The sequence below is a fragment of the Rutidosis leptorrhynchoides genome, chromosome 1 (assembly GCF_046630445.1).
Source record: "Rutidosis leptorrhynchoides isolate AG116_Rl617_1_P2 chromosome 1, CSIRO_AGI_Rlap_v1, whole genome shotgun sequence".
In the NCBI taxonomy this organism is placed as follows: Eukaryota; Viridiplantae; Streptophyta; class Magnoliopsida; order Asterales; family Asteraceae; genus Rutidosis; species Rutidosis leptorrhynchoides.
In genome coordinates this window covers 652,686,619-652,703,601 of record NC_092333.1, presented here as the reverse complement: position 1 = coordinate 652,703,601, position 16,983 = coordinate 652,686,619, and the positions used below count along the sequence as shown (strand labels likewise).

The window sequence follows — 16,983 nt, the reverse complement described above, 5'->3', positions numbered from 1 at the left end:
ATATTAATTTGTATAACTTTCGTTCAACGCATGAGCTCATAAAACTAATTTTATATATAGTGAAAGAATTCATTGAGAACTTTTAATTAGAGAGAACTCATAAATCATATGTTTTTCATTTAAATGAAAATTTGAGACTTGAAATTAATGATAAAATGTCAAAAATATTCTTGCGCGTAAATAGGTTTTTCAGGTTTTCTCTTATCTAAATTATCCATATATCATCTCATTTTAAAATAAATCAATTCAAGTGTAATTTAAGTGATATGTTAATTAAATTAATCACTCAATTTGTATTTCATTTCTTACTTCCTTTATTCTGTTTTAATTGTTCATTTTAAATTTTAATTACTTCAAAATTTAAATTTTATTTATCTTTAATAATATAAAAAAAAAAATTGTTTAAATTTCACATATTTAGTGAGGGACTTGAATCACAAAAGATAATTTTATAGGGACCATAATGCTGTTATAGTACAAGCCCAGTATAAAAAATATCTTTCACCTTATTAAACATCTCACTCCCAATATCTCCTCTTGAACATTTTTACTACTATTTTTCACTCGCACAAAATACACATAGCAACAGTTATCCGGCAAAAATGGCAACCACCACAACCGTTCTGTTTCTTTACATCACCGCTGTGATGATCAATGTGTGTGTCGTGGACTCCGCACACCACACCGCAGCACCGGCGCCGGCCGCCGACTGTTCATCGGTGATATTGAGCATGGCGGACTGTTTGTCGTACGTGACCGCCGGAAGCACGATACAAAAACCCGAAGGAACATGCTGTTCGGGTCTGAAAACAGTTTTGAAAACGGACGCACAATGTTTATGTGAATCTTTTAAAAACAGTGCTCAGTTTGGAATACAATTGAATATTACTAAAGCCCTAGCTTTACCTGCTGCTTGTAAAATAAAAGCTCCATCTGCTACTAACTGTGGAAGTAAGTCTATTTTATTTTAATTATTATCATATTATTGTTAGTTAATAGGGATTTATTAAGATTTTCATTACACTCTGTTTTGTATATTATTTTGTTTATTTTATTAAACCCTAATTTTATAACTTTTGTGATTACAGTGAGTCTCGGAACTGCTGCAGCTCCTGGTATGTACAGATCTGATTTGTATTTTGATTTATTAAAATGAAACTAGAAAAACTGTATGAAAAAAACACTACGGAGTAATTATCTGAATATATGTATAGCTGATCATATATGTGTTGATCAATTGATGTTTTAATTGATTTTTTTTTTTAGTTAAATATAATATATGTATAGTTGACCATTTATAGTTGACTATACTTGATCTTCTTTTGGCTGCCCTTTAAACTGGGTAAACCCCAGATTAGGGGAATGGTGAATTATGAAATATTCATGCTACATTGACTTGTATGGTTGCATAAATTTGTTGTACTTTGGATTCTAATTTATGTTTGTACGAATGCATTGCAGTTCAATCACCAATGGGAGTGGGTATGGCTCCAACCATGGCTGCATCTGGACCATCGACTGCTGTTGCTCCAACACCGGCTTCTCAAAATTCTGGTTCATCTGGGCTAGCTATGTCAACCATGGCGGTTTTTGTCAGTGTGCTTTTATCTGTTTATTTATATTCTTACTGAGCATATTGTATGCCAGAGGTTTTAGTGTGAGATCCAGTGGCTTAAAACGATAGTTTTTTTGTGAGGGGTGGGGGTATGTGATTCTGGTTGTATCTACTTGGATATTATGCTTCTATATATATTTATTATTATATTTAGTAAATTGCTATCGACTTATTTATATTCCTTGTCTCTTTCATGTATTTGTATTGGTATTTCACCTTTTTTTTTTGGTATTTAACGAGATTCATTAGCTAGTGATGTAATAGTCGATTTTGAAACTGGTGGATTGGTCAAGTAATTGTTGAAAGCCGTTTGGAGTTGATCCGTAAACGTACACCCTTGATTAATTATTTTTAGATTTGAGTGAAATGAAGTAGACTATGCATGATTTTCAACCCACTTGAATTTTGCACTTCAACCCATTTCCCAGGTTAAATGATGACAGACGAAGCTTTTAAGTCTTTTTTTTTTTTTTTTTTTTTTTTTTTTTTTGTAAAATAGTTGAAGTTGAAGTTGAATTACAGTACAGAATGCAGTAAAATCTTTCTTCGCCTGTGTGATTGAGCTCCAGAGTTACTTGCATTTTGGGATAATTAGATACAACATACACGTAATATTTTTAAGATGAACTGCATAACGTAGAAGTTATGCCGGTTCTCAATAGTTTTGTAAAAAATGTGAGATGATTTACGACAATGAGGCGACCTGGCTATGACAACTGAATCAAGGATCACATAATAAGCTAGGGGTGTTCATCGGTTTGGTTGTTCGGTTTATTCGGTTTGGTGTATTCGGTTTTGAAATTTTTTAGAGCAAAACCGAAAAACGAACCGAAAACCGAACTCAAAGTTGAAACCGAACCGAAACCGAAAACCGAATTCGAATTCGGTTCGGTTTCGGTTAAAACCGAGAATCAAAAAAAAAAAAAAAATCAAAAGTCAGAATTCTAATCAAAATCATTAATGATACCACCCATTTTAAAAAGGAAGTGATATGTACACAACCTCAAATTTTTCATACACAACCAAATCAATTTTTTAGACCATTTTACCCTTTTTTACTTGAACTTACTCCATATCACACATTTTTAGGAAAGGTAAAATGGTCTAAAAAATTGATTTGGTTGTGTATGAAAAATTTGAGGTTGTGTACATATCACTCCCCATTTTAAAAGCAAGCACTAAATCCTGAATAAAAAACGTAATACGAATCGATTACCAGGTGCATATAGTTTCTTTCACACCAGTTAAAGTTTATCAGATCAATACATGAATATATATTTAATTAGTAAAATAATGGAGACTAAAACTAATAATTATACACACATAATATTAATATATACACATAAAAGGATGAAAAGTGTAATCAATAAAGAGGTGAATTACCATGTACAACTCAACGGGTGAGATAAGGCTAAAATGAATTGTAACTAATAAAGAAGAAGATTATTTTGTAATCATCGGAGAAACGGAAACGGTGGGTTTAATATGTAGGATCGGAGAATGAATTGTGGTCTCCAAATGCCTTGTGGGGGGACTCTAACTTCGGGTATGTTCAGAAAGAAGCGTCAGGTAAATCGGGTGGATTGTTGACCATTTGGGATTTTAAGGCTTTCGATATCATAGATTGCACCGGGTGTGATAACTTTTTGGCAGTAAGGGGTAAATGGATCATGTCGGGTTTGGAATCAATCATTGTTAATGTGTAGGGTCCTCATAATGATCGGGACAAAAAAGCGTTGTGGGATTCTCTTGATGGCTTATTGCATAGTGTTGATTCGTCATGGCTTTTAGTTGGCGACTTTAATGAGGTTAGAATATCGGAGGATCGTCTCAATTCTCAATTCATTCAAAGTAGGGCGGATTAATGATTTTATTTTGAGGAATGGTTTAATTGAAATTGATATAAATGGGAGAATATTCACAAGGATTAGTGATGACGGCTTGAAGTTTAGTAAGCTTGATAGGTTTCTTGTCAATAATAGCTTTCTTAATATGTGGGATGACCTCTCGATAATTGCTCTTGATAGGCACCTTTCGGTAGGGGTGTGCATTAAACGGTTTCGACCACGAAACCGACCAAACCAAATTGATTTGGTTAAAGTGGGCTGGCTTATTTGGTTTTGGTTTGGTTAATTGGTTTTACCCAAAAATATTTATGGTTTTCGTTTTGGATTTGGTTTGTAAAATTAATATTTGGTTTCAAACCGAAAAATCGAAATATACTTTTATTTATGGTGTATATATTAAATATTTGTTTTATTTTATTTTGGATTTTAAGTATGGGTTATCTTTTATTTGTTTTTGTTTGAGTTTAATGTTATTATTGGTTTAGTTCCACTTTAACAATTAAATTTGTTTATCAATTATTCTGTATTATGAATTTTTTATACCTGAAAACTTAACTGCCGCTCGTTTCGTTTTATTTTTGTGCTACTCAGTTCATTTGTATAGTATTGATTGTATATATGGGTTGTACATTAACGTGTTGCTTCTCATATTGCATGCTTAGCAGGAAATATTTTAATTGTATACTTATAGTTTAATCAATAAAAATATGTTTGCTTTTTAAAAAAAAATAATACACACTTTTTATCCAAAAGTTTTAATTTGGTTTAACCAAAACCAATCCATGTAAACCGATTTTTTATTTGGTTGGATTGGTTTGGTTTTATCAAATATGGTTCGGTTATTGGTTCACAAAAATATTCTCGAAAACCAAATAAACCAAACCGAATAAACCACGTAAACCATATACCAACCGAACGAACACCCCTACCTTTCGGATCATTGCCCTTTGGTTCTAAGAGATAAGATTATCGACTATGGTCCACAACCGTTCAAAGTTTTTGATGAGTGGTTCAATTGTGAGGAGGTGGACAAGGTAATTGTTGATGCTTGGGGGCAACCGGTTACGGGTTCGAGAAAAGATTGCATGTTTAGAGATAGACTCAAAAATGTCAAAATGGCTTTGAAAGAATGGAGTTCAAAGAAATTCGGAGGTCTTGATAAAGAGATTGATGCTCTCAAAAAGGAAGCCATGGAGTGGGAATTGAAAGCCGAATCGAATGTTCTCACGGATTCGGATCGGGAAAGATGGTTGGAATGTAGACGTTGTTGGTTTGAAAAAGAAAACATCAAAGTTAATATGCTAAAACAAAAAGCGCGATTGAAATGGACGTTGGAAGGGGACGAGAACTCAAAGTTTTTTCACACTTCAATACTGAGAAAAAACAACAAATGCAATTTTCGTGGTATTAATGTCAATGGTACATGGGTCGAGGATTCGAATGTGGTCAAATATGCGATATTCGTCCATTTCCAAAATATTTTCAGCCCAAGTAATTCGGCCAGGCCCAGTTTTCGATCTTTCTACTCTTCTGTTTCTTATTACCGACAGCCTGATATTGCTAATAAACCATCAGGGGCGACTGGGCCTGCTGGGCCTGCTGATAGTTCGGCCTGCCAAACCGATGGTCCAACACGTTTCTTTTCTGATCGCCATTTTACTACTAATGACTCTTTTGCAGGTAATGATTTTTACACAGAATGTTTCAAATTATCACCTAATGAAGCAAATGATCTCGAGTTGCCTTTCGATGAGGAGGAAATTTGGGGGGCAATTATGAATTGTGCAAGTAACAAGGCACCGTGCCCTGATGGCTTCAACATGAGATTTTTCAAAAAATTCTGGAGCATAATTCGAGAAGAGTTGATTGAGGCAATTAACTTCTTTTGGCAAACGGGTACCATTTCTTAGGGTTGCAACTCATCTTTTATTACTTTAATCCCGAAAATTGCTAACCCGGTGAGCCTAAGCGAATATAGGCCAATAAGTCTTATTGGTAGCTTCTATAAGATCATTGCAAAAATACTCGCTAATCGAATTAAGAAGGTGATCCCAAATCTTATCGTGTTTGAGCAAAGCGCGTTCATTAAAGGGAGGAATATTATTGATGGTGTTTTAGTGGCGAATGAATCCCTTGAATTTCTTAAATCTAATCACTTGAAAAGTTTGGTGTTCAAAGTGGATTTCGAGAAGGCGTTTGATAGTATTAGTTGGGAATTTTTAGACGAGATAATGGTTTTGATGGGTTTTGGATCCAAATGGAGGAAGTGGATTGCATCTTGTCTTAATTCGGCATCAATTTCGGTTCTTGTTAATGGCTCCCCAACAAAGGAGTTTAAGCTTGGGCGAGGTGTTCGACAAGGCGATCCTCTTTCGCCTTTTTTTTTTCATTATCGCGGCCGAGGGTCTTAATTGGTTGGCTAAATCGGCGGTGTCAAAGAACCTATTTGAAGGCATTGAGATAGGTAAAGATAAGATCCGTCTTTCGCACCTTCAATACGCCGACGACACCTTCTTTTTTGGCAAGTGGAGTTTTGAGAATATTGAGAATTTAATGAAGCTATCAAAATGCTTCGAACTTAGCTCCGGTCTTAAAATCAATTATAATAAGAGCAATCTATTCGGGAATGTGTCGAGAAGAGTGAAGTTGACCATATGGCAAGTGTGTTTGGTTGTAGAACCGGGACTTTTCCAATGACTTATCTCGGGCTCCCCATTGGTGCTAACATGAAAAAATTAGTTAATTGGAAACCGGTGATCGAGAAATTTGAAAAGTGATTGTCGGATTGGAAAGCGCGTATGATTTCATTCGGTGGACGTTTAACTCTCGTGAAGGCGGTTTTAAATAGTTTGCCTTTGTATTACTTTTCGCTCTTCCGCGCTCCGCCTCCCGTGCTTAAAAAACTTGAGTGTGTGAGACGAAATTTTTTTTGGGGAGGGTCGGGTGATAAATCAAAAATTTCATGGGTAAAATGGGATGATGTCATTCGCCCTTATGCGGATGGCGGACTAAACTTGGGCTCTTTAAATTGCAAAAATCTAGCTTTAATCGGCAAGTGGTGGTGGAGGTTCTTAACAGAACCCACTTCCTTGTGGACTAAAGTTATTAAAAGTATTTATGGGGTTTCGGGGCTTCTTACTTTGGGTGGGAATTTATTATCTAACAACTCTACTTGGAGTAACATTGTTAAAGCAGGACTCGAGATACAAAACATGGGCGTTGACTTCAAAGGTTCATTCGAAAGAAAGATCGGTAATGGATGCAACACAAAATTTTGGGAAGACGTGTGGATAAAGGACAAACCGCTCAAGGAGATTTTCAAGAGGCTAGTGAGGCTCGAATCAAACCCCCATGTTCTCGTTTCAAACCGTATAAGCTGCTGTAATGGTTCGGCCAGGCTGCTAGGGGAGTGGTCTCGATGCTTGTCGGGACGTACGAAAACTGAATTTGATGAGCTCGAGAAATTAGTTACATCGTGTAAAATTTTTCCGGATAAAGAAGACACTTTCTCTTGGAGGTTAAGTGGGAATGGGATGTTTACAACAAAAAAATTAACAAGACTAATTATGTCGAATCTATATCCTACAAATGGCACTTCATCGGCGACAACGAAAAACAATTTCGTTCCAAGAAAGGTGAAGGTTTTCGTTTGGAGAGCAAAGAAAGGAAGAATCCCCGTATTGTCCGAACTTGATAAGCGGGGAATCGACCTTCACTCTACTCTTTGTCCTCTTTGCAAAAGTGAAGTTGAATCGGTTAGTCATTCTCTTTTATCTTGTGATCATGTTCGTGTTATTTGGAAGAAGGTTCGGGAATGGTGGGGTCTTGATTCGGCCAATCTATCTTTTGATAATCTCCTTTGTGGTTCTACTACTTCGTCGTGTTCCGAATTGGGAAGACTCTTATGGCAAGCGGTGGAATGGGTTACTTGCTATCTTACTTGGAGAAATAGAAATCAAAATATTTTCAAGAATATAGCATGGACTCCTCCAAACGCCCTTAGCTAAATTCAAATCAAGAGCTATGCTTGGGTTGCGAAGCGCTACAAAAATAAGAAGATCGAGTGGCATACATGGTTGCACAATCCAAATTCTCTTCTATTATTGTAATTCTATGTATATGTTGTGATACAATTTTGGCTTAGGCTTCTAGCTCGGCATCCTAGCCTTGCGATGATTTGTACATTGTACATTTATCTATTTGCGTAATAAAACTGTCTGCTTTTCAAAAAAAAAAAAGACTTTTTTGCTCAGTTGGTCCCTCTATTATACCCCAAATTGCTAGTTTTGTCCCTTGTTTTTTAATTTGGCAATCAGAGTCCCTGAGTTATTTTGATTTTGCAATTGGCGTCCCTCCGTCAAATTTCTGTTAAAAATGTCCGTTAACCTTGTCATGTGCAATGCATGTGAGGGTAAAATCGTCTTTTTTACTAAAAGCAAGGGACCACCGACGCAAAAATATCTTAACTAAAAGTGAGGGACCACTGACGCAAAAAAACTTATAATGTTTATATTTTTATTTTATAAATTTATAAAAACATGAATCTATAAATTATTATTATTATTATTATTATTATTATTATTATTATTATTATTATTAATTATCATACATTTTATTATTAACAATAATAATATTATCATTTGATTATTAGTATCATTATTAATTATTATTATTATTGATATATTTATTATTATTATTATTACTAATATAATTACTAAATATTAGTATTAATATATAAATTATAAAAAAATATTAATAAATAAATAATAAAAAGAATTGTACGTAATCTGTTGAACATAGCTATCAAACTATTTTTAATTTTGTTTTCTGTTTCTGAGCTTGTTATAAATCGATATCAAATCATAATAACAACAAATTATGTTAGAATTCGTTTTCAACCTTTATTTACTTTATTTATTTTATGTACTGATCGATTCTTTGTGTCGACTAATTGACCTAAAATTAAACGCGTTGTTTAGTAAATATAGTTAACTCTCTCCACTCCTTCATTACCATTATCAATTTTCAATTTAACACCTTTTATCTAATCGAATTTAAACAGAAACAGATGAAGAACACGGTCTGCTCTGTTCTTCCATTTTTTTTTGTCAAGTCTCAATTTTGAATAAATTTTCAAAATGTGTAAATGCCATGTTGTTAGGAATGATCTAGTTATACTTTCTGTAAGTTTTCAAGTCCCAATTTCTTCTTTTGATTTCGAATTCTTGAGTCAAAGTTCAAATTGAAAAAAGTCAACAATTGTTCTTCAATAAAATTTGAATTTAGTTTAATGTTTCCAATTCAATTGAGGATGGAGAAAGGTTTTAGGAACTTTTTATTACCTATTTCTTGTTATGATTTTTATCCAAAACAATCTAGAAATTGAAATTTGATTTTTAATTCATCCTCATATTACAGCAAACTGTTACAGCTATTTTCCTTAGTGTTTTAAATAATTTAATCAATTACTAAACGTTTCTGTATAAACTTTAAATCTTAAAACTAATTAGTAACTCGCTGATTAGTTAGTTTCGAACTCTAGTTGATTTTGTATTGAGTGAAGAGGATGAAGAGCAATTAAATAAATACGGGTTATGTAAAATAAAGGGGGTTTTTAAACAAAACAAAAAAAAAACAGAAATGGAGCATTGGTTAGAGGAGGTGTCGGGGTAGCGAGAGGTCACGGGTTCGAGCCCGGGTGTTGGCAAATTTTTTAAAAACGTGTTCTTTTAAAGGTAGTCCCATTTTATTTTATTTTATTTATTATTATTATTACTATTATTATTATTATTATTATTATTATTATTATTATTATTATTATTATTATTATTATTATTATTATTATTATTATTATTATTATTATTATTATTATTATTATTATTATTATTATTATTATTATTATTATTATTATTATTGTTGTTGTTGTTGTTGTTATAAATTAATATTGTTATTGTTATTAGTATTATTATTATTACTATTAGTAGTATTATAATTATTATTATAAGTATCAAAATTATTATCATTATTATTATTATCATAATTATAAATATTGTATCTATTATTATTATTAGTATATACATTATAATAATAATAATAATAATTTATATATTCCTGTTTTTATAAATTTATAAAATAAAAATATAAACATTATAAGTTTTTTTTGCGCCAGTGGTCCCTCACTTTTAGCTAAGATATTTTTGCGCCGATGGTCCCTTGTTTTTAGTAAAAAGACGATTTTACCCTCACATGCATTGCACATGACAAGGTTAACGGACATTTTAACAGAAATTTGACGGAGGGACGCCAATTGCAAAATCAAAATAACTCAGGGACTCTGATTGCCAAATTAAAAAACGAGGGACCAAACTAGCGATTTGGGGTATAATAGAGGGACCAACTGAGCAAAAAAGTCAAAAAAAAAAATTAGGTGTTAAAGTGTTAATTGAGTCCTCGGGTTAGTAAAATGTGTATAACAAATAATAAATATGTTAATTAATTTAATTTTAATATAAATATAATAGGTAGTACTTAATACCGAGAGTAATAGTAGTAGCCTGGGTGAATGTGTCAACAAAGGCGGGAACTAAAAAACTTTTGGACAAATATCGCCAATAATATATGGAGCACTACAATTAAAATACTAGTATATTATATATTTATATTAAAATTAAAATATTATATATTAATCTAAATTCGGTTTTAAATTCGGTTTTCGGTTTAACCGAATTCAAGATTTTCAAAATCGAAAACCGAATTCAAATTCGGTTTCGGTTTTACTCGACCCGAAAACCGTTTTTCAAATTCGATTTGGTTTTTTTCAGTTTGGTTTTCGAGTTAAACGGTTTGAAACCAAATACTGACCACCCCTACAATAAGCGCACTCATACTAACAACAAAGTCGAATTTGTCAATCTTCCATTATCCACATTAAGCATGACAAATGATGCAGAAAATGACCCTGCAAGGCAGAAACATATTCCTTCTAATAATTACTATTACTATTACTTTACTATATTATCTATTAGACAAAAGTTATGAATAGCAGACAAAAATTATGAATAGTACCGAGGATGTTTTCGTCTTTTCACTTTTTTTTCCTTTTAAAAAAGTCTCCCATGTTATAATTTTGTAGGCTTATAACTACCTTTAGTGGCCTAGTTCTTGACTGTAGACTACTAATAAGTATATAGAGAGAATATATTTAGTGTGTGTTTTATAAACTCATAACACACATATTTATACTCAAAAAATCTACTATACAATATCTATAATAATAATAAAATTAACATCCAATTTAACTTTTATAACACTCCCCCTTGGATGACAATTTTATTAGAGAATAACTAGTACTGCCTCGTTAAAAACCTTGCTAAAGAAAACCCATTGGGATAAAACTTTAGCTAAGGGAAAAAGAGTGCAGCATAGAGTTGACTCCCCCTCAAGTAGGCAACGCCTGAATTGTTACATCTTCTGAACATGCCTCATGCCAATATTATGAATGTGTGTTCTGAAAATAGCAGTTGGAAGTGCTTTGGTGAAAAGGTCAACGGAGTTTTTGCTGGACTGAACATATCTCATTTCAATCTGGTTGTCCTTAATGAGATTTTGAGTGTATGAGAAGAATCTAGGAGGTATGTGTTTTGTTCGGTCACTTTTGATATACCCTTCTTTCATCTGTGTTATGCAAGCAACATTATCTTCATAGATAGTTGTTGGACTTTTATCGCGTTCTAGTCCACAAGAATCAGTAATGAGTTGTGTCATTGATCTCAACCAAAAACATTCCCGAGTAGCTTCATGTAATGCAATCACTTCGGCATGATTTGATGATGTTGCAACAAGTGTTTGTTTTTGAGAACGCCATGATATTGCGGTACCTCCATTTAGGAATACATATCCATTTTGATATTTAGCTTTATGTGGATCAGATAAATAACCTGCATCTGCATAACCAACCAAATCTTGTTTCGATTCGTTAGAATAAAATAATCCTAAATCAGTAGTTCCTCGAAGGTATCGAAATATGTGTTTGATCCCATTCCAGTGTCTTTTGGTAGGAGCTGAGCTGAACCTTGCCAACAAATTAACTGCAAAAGAAATGTCAGGTCTTGTACAATTTGTAAGATACATAAGAGCTCCAATTGCACTAAGATATGGTACTTCTGGTCCTAGGATATCTTCATGATCTTCACAGGGACGAAATGGATCAGTGTCAACATTAAGTGATCTAACAACCATAGGAGTACTTAATGGTTTTGCCTTGTCCATATTAAAACGTTTTAAAATCTTTTCAGTATATGTTGTTTGATGTACAAGTAAACCATTAGGCATATGTTCAATTTGTAAACCAAGGCAATACTTGGTTTTTCCGAGATCTTTCATTTCAAATTCTTTCTTTAGAAGTTGAATGGCTTCATGGATCTCTTTATTTGTACTTATGATATTAAGACCATTGACATAAATAACTACGATATATATCTGGTCATTGTTTTCATAATTAAAACACATGTGCAAATAAGTTTATATGTATACACTTTTCTTATCAAGTAATCACTTAATCCGTTATACTATTGTATCAACCCATATAAAAATCTTTGTGATTCAATGGAATACATTTCTTTAGGTTTTGCGTTAGATGTTTCTGATACCTTAAACCCTTCAGGTATATTCATATATATCACTATCAAGTGATCCATATAGATAAGTAGTAACAACATCCATGAGATGCATTTAAGTAACTACCAGGTTGATTAAGTATCTAATAAGTAATTGTATCCATTACATAAGGATAAGTTTTCCTCATAATTCATTTCTGGTCTTTGTGGGAAACCTTGAGTTACAAGTCTAGTTTTGCTATGTATCTTCATTTGCACATTTCTTTTTCGGATAAAAATTCATTTATATCCCATACGTTTCACATCTTTAAAAGTGACAACGATTGATCCGAAAACTTTTCTTTTATTGAGTGATTCTAATTCAGCTCGTATTGCTCCTTTCTGTTGAGCTCAATCATGTCTATTTTGATATTCAATGACAGATTTTGGTTCCAGATCATCATCTTTATTCATGATGTCATTGTAACATTATATGAAAATATCTCATCAAGATTTTTCATTTCATTTCGGTTCCATAATATTGCATAATTTATTGCAATTTATGTATTTACATTTATCAATATCCTCTGCAGAAGGAATATTGATTTGTGGTTCTTCTTGAACACTTTTTTTTACCTCATTATCAGCTGATTTTTCTTTTCTAGGATTTTTATCTTTTGAACCAATTTGTCTTCCACGTTTCAGACGTGGCGAAGACTCATGAGTGACATTATTGCCAGCTTTTGGAATTTCAATTCTAGCTTAAGTATTTACTGCTGGTATATATGATTTAGTCACTCTTTTTGTATCTTTAAATGCATAAAGTAATTAATTTGCAAGTTCTTGCATATGCATTATTTTTGAACTTTCGTTTCGCATTCTTTTGTGCGAGTTCTATATACCTTAATTGATGTTCACATAATGAAGCATCTTTTTATTTATTTTTCATTTCTCCCCCTAATATAGGGAACAATGTTTCATTAAAGTGACAATCAGCAAAATGTGCTGTAAAACATCACCCGTCATGGGTTCAATATATCTTATGATTGAAGATGTTTCATATCCAACACATATTTCCATCCTTCTTTGAGGAATCATTTATTGTGGTGGTGCAATTAAAAATACACTGCACAACCAAATATTCTAAGATGGAAAATATTTGGCTCTCGACCAAAATTAAGTTGGTAATGGAGAATATTTATGACTTGCACTTGGTTTAATGCGAATTAATGTCGCATCATGTAATTTTACATGTCCCCATATAAATATTGAGAGTTTTGTACTCATTTTCAATTGTCTAGTTATTAGCTGCAAGCGTTTATCTATTGATTTAGCTAAACGAATTTTGTGTATGCACATGAGTAACTGGATGTTCAACAACAATCCCTGTAGACATATGATAATCATTCAATACTTGAGATGTTAACTCACCAGCATTATCAAGTCTCATCCTTTTAATGATGTAATCAGAATAATGTGTTCTCAATTTAATAATTTGTGCAAGAAACTTTGCAAATGCCATATTACGGCTTGATAACACACAAACATGAGACCATCCGCTAGATGCGTCTATTAGAATCATGAAATATCAAAATGGTCCACATGATGGATGAATTGGTCCATATATATTCCCTTGAATTCTTTCAAGAAATATTGGTGATTCTTTCTCAATGTGCTTTTCATTAATCACCATATGCACTTTTAATCATATGCGTTGCGCTTTTCATCATATGCGCTTTTCATCATATGCGCTTTTAATCATATACGCGCTTTTCATCATATGCGCTTTTCGGTGCTACATAGATATTTCTCATTATCTGTTATCATTTACTGATAATCATATCCATTATGATATATATATATATATATATATATATATATATATCAGAGAAACTCAATTAATTTCTCTTTGATTTTGAGAAAACAAGGCATTGTTTATCAGAAATTTTTTGCCATTTGGTAATATGAATTTTTGCCTTTTCCGTTCCTTATATCAAGTTTGCAAGACCTGATATAGTATTTATAATTCCTTCATTTGATTTAAATCAATGAAATATTTCTTAGATTTGATCATAGTGTGTATGTTACCATTATCTGCAAACAAGTTACAATCTGAGAAAGAACCGCATTAGAAAGCGACTCAACAATCGTACTAGTAACCTAGTAGCAATAGTCATGATAAGCCCAATTAATCATCATAAAACTGGACTCCACATAATTTATTTATTTTATTATTTTTTTTATTATTTTTTTTTGCATAAAATAATATATATCAAATATAAGGTAACATTTCAAATATTAAATTACCATGTAAATCGATCTAATATATCAAAGGTCTGTGAATTATATTCACTTGAAAGATATGCATATTAAGTATACAACTAATTTATGTACAGATCAAATATATTTCTAATCTTAAAAGATCATGATGATTATCAATTATGCATTAAATATTAAAATAATCCAACATGCAATTTATCATGATTTAAAAAAAAAAAATCAAATTGCATCAGTGTATAGCACATATAATCATGTATATGGCGAGAGTTTAAAAGAGTACACCGATCACAAAATAATATGACAATCTAATCCACTAACTTATTAATCAATTAGATTAATAATAGCATAGGTCATGATATAACAAATTAATATAACCACTTTTTCCAAGTTTCATGTTAGACCAATTAAAAACTTACAAGGTAGCAACCATAACCATGTAGCATATATAATCACAATATATACATATATACATATATAAGTATAAAATTACTTGATGCATACATCAAATACACCAAGTATACTTTGTCTTAAAAAATCATGATTATGATTCATCAATATTCATTCCATAAATAGAATATTCCTAGTCAATACAAAACGTAAATCAATGATTATATTCATCATGCATAAGACTCAAAAATAGTTATTCTATCCGAAGATAACTAGACACAAATATGTTCTATAACATGCTCATATGTAGTCGGTTTATACAATCATACAAGTTAAAACAGTATACCACAATATGATAACATGAGAGTAGCAGATCATAGTATTGCAATATATATATATATATATATATATATATATATATATTTTTTTTCTTCTTTTTGGAATAAAATAATATTCACAACTATTTAATTACTTCATAGATCTAATGTGTTAATAACTCAAACGAGAAATATCCAGTTTACGACTACATATATATTATAATAATAAAATATATTCAACAACTTAGGTAGAGTTTTGGTATACACAACTTTTGATTTCATAACCTGCTTCATATTATCAAATAAAATATAAATCATATTATACCAATTTTATAGGCTGACTAATCGTTTACATATTCAGTTAACAAAAAAAGGAATATATTCGGAACTTATGTTCCTTTCTTATTTTAACTTTTAAGATTTACTTTTAATAAAAATACAAACTAGTTTTTCTATTTTAACTTTTAAGATTTACTTTTAATAAAATACAAACTACTTTTTTTTTATTTTAACTTTTAAGATTTACTTTTAATAAAAATACAAACTACTTTTTCTTATTTTAACTTTTAAGACTTACTTTTAATAAAAATACAAACTACTTTTTTTTATTTTAACTTTTAAGATTTACTTTTAATAAAAATACAAACTACTTTTCTTATTTTAACTTTTAAGATTTACTTTTAATAAAAATACAAACTACTTTTTCTTATTTTAACTTTTAAGATTTACTTTTAATAAAAATACAAACTACCTTTTATTATTTTAACTTTTAAGATTATAAATTTAAGAATAAACATTAGTATGCATGAAATAAATAATGATTAATTGCATAAGTAATCATAAATGTTAGATAACATATAAAGACCCCATCGTATTCGTATTGATCGGAATTAATCTCGACCCATGGTACCGTGTTGTCAAATGACGTGTTGCGTACATAAAGTACCGTGTTGTCAAATGACGTGTTGCGTACAATCATGAGGTCTTATTAACATAAATATAAATGTTAGTGAAGTTAATAAGAGTTAGATTACAGAAAATATAATTCAGGCGGTATAACCGACCATATATAACTTAAATAACATAAATATAAATGTTAGTGAAGTTAATAAAAGTTAGATTACAGAAATATAATTCAGACGGTATAACCGACCATATATAACTTAAATAACATAAATATAAATGTTAGTGAAGTTAATAAAAGTTAGATTACAGAAATATAATTCAGGCGGTATAACCGACCATATATAACTTAAATAACATAAATATAAATGTTAGTGAAGTTAATAAAAGTTAGATAATTTCTTACCTTGATTAGTGACGTGTGCTTGCTTAGATAAACCTTGATTATACGGAGCACTTCGTGCTAATAACGTGTTATAATTTTGTAGGCTTATAACTACCTTTAGTGGCCTAGTTTTTGACTGTAGACTACTAATAAGTATATAGAGAGAATATGAGAGAATATGAGAGAATATATTTAGTGTGTGTTTTATAAACTCATAACACACATATTTATACTCAAAAAATCTACTATACAATATCTATAATAATAATAAAATTAACATCCAATTTAACTTTTATAACATCCCACATTTTGTTCAAAAATTAAAATCGACCCCCCAAACAGGGTGTAAAGTGTCAAATCAACATTTTCATAAAAATTCTTAAATAAACTCCACTCAAATATTCAACGGGTCATATCTTCTCGCCCGCAACGAGTTAAATTTTTCCGACACCATTGTTAAGCTCGAAATAATTTTACGAACACAATGTCACTAACTATACGCAAAACGGACGCTTTTTAAAAAACGCTAAATATTTGAGTCCACCTTTCATACACGTTGATTTTTTCCTCACGGGCTCCGTAACTATTTTCATCTATTAACAACATATACATATAGGTCTTATAATTTTTTTAAAAAATTATTTAGTAATTTTTT

General features: G+C 31.2%; 1 protein-coding gene across 1 annotated transcript; it reads left to right on the top strand.

Moving 5' to 3' along the window:
- Window positions 1-536: 536 nt before the first annotated feature.
- LOC139885804 (non-specific lipid transfer protein GPI-anchored 31-like) lies at window positions 537-1,799 on the top strand. The gene is made up of 3 exons (XM_071869558.1): window positions 537-951; window positions 1,089-1,115; window positions 1,462-1,799. The coding sequence occupies exons 1-3, from the start codon at window positions 603-605 to the stop codon at window positions 1,629-1,631; spliced, it is 546 nt and encodes a 181-aa protein (XP_071725659.1). The 5' UTR covers window positions 537-602; the 3' UTR covers window positions 1,632-1,799.
- The last annotated feature ends 15,184 nt before the right edge of the window (window positions 1,800-16,983 follow it).

Bases quoted from the DNA above. Each gene is read 5' to 3' on its own strand.
- LOC139885804 (XM_071869558.1), top strand. From the start codon at position 603: ATGGCAACCACCACAACCGTTCTGTTTCTTTACATCACCGCTGTGATG. The intron at 952-1,088 runs GTAAGTCTATTT...TTGTGATTACAG, and splicing joins ATCTGCTACTAACTGTGGAA to TGAGTCTCGGAACTGCTGCA. The intron at 1,116-1,461 runs GTATGTACAGAT...AATGCATTGCAG, and splicing joins CGGAACTGCTGCAGCTCCTG to TTCAATCACCAATGGGAGTG.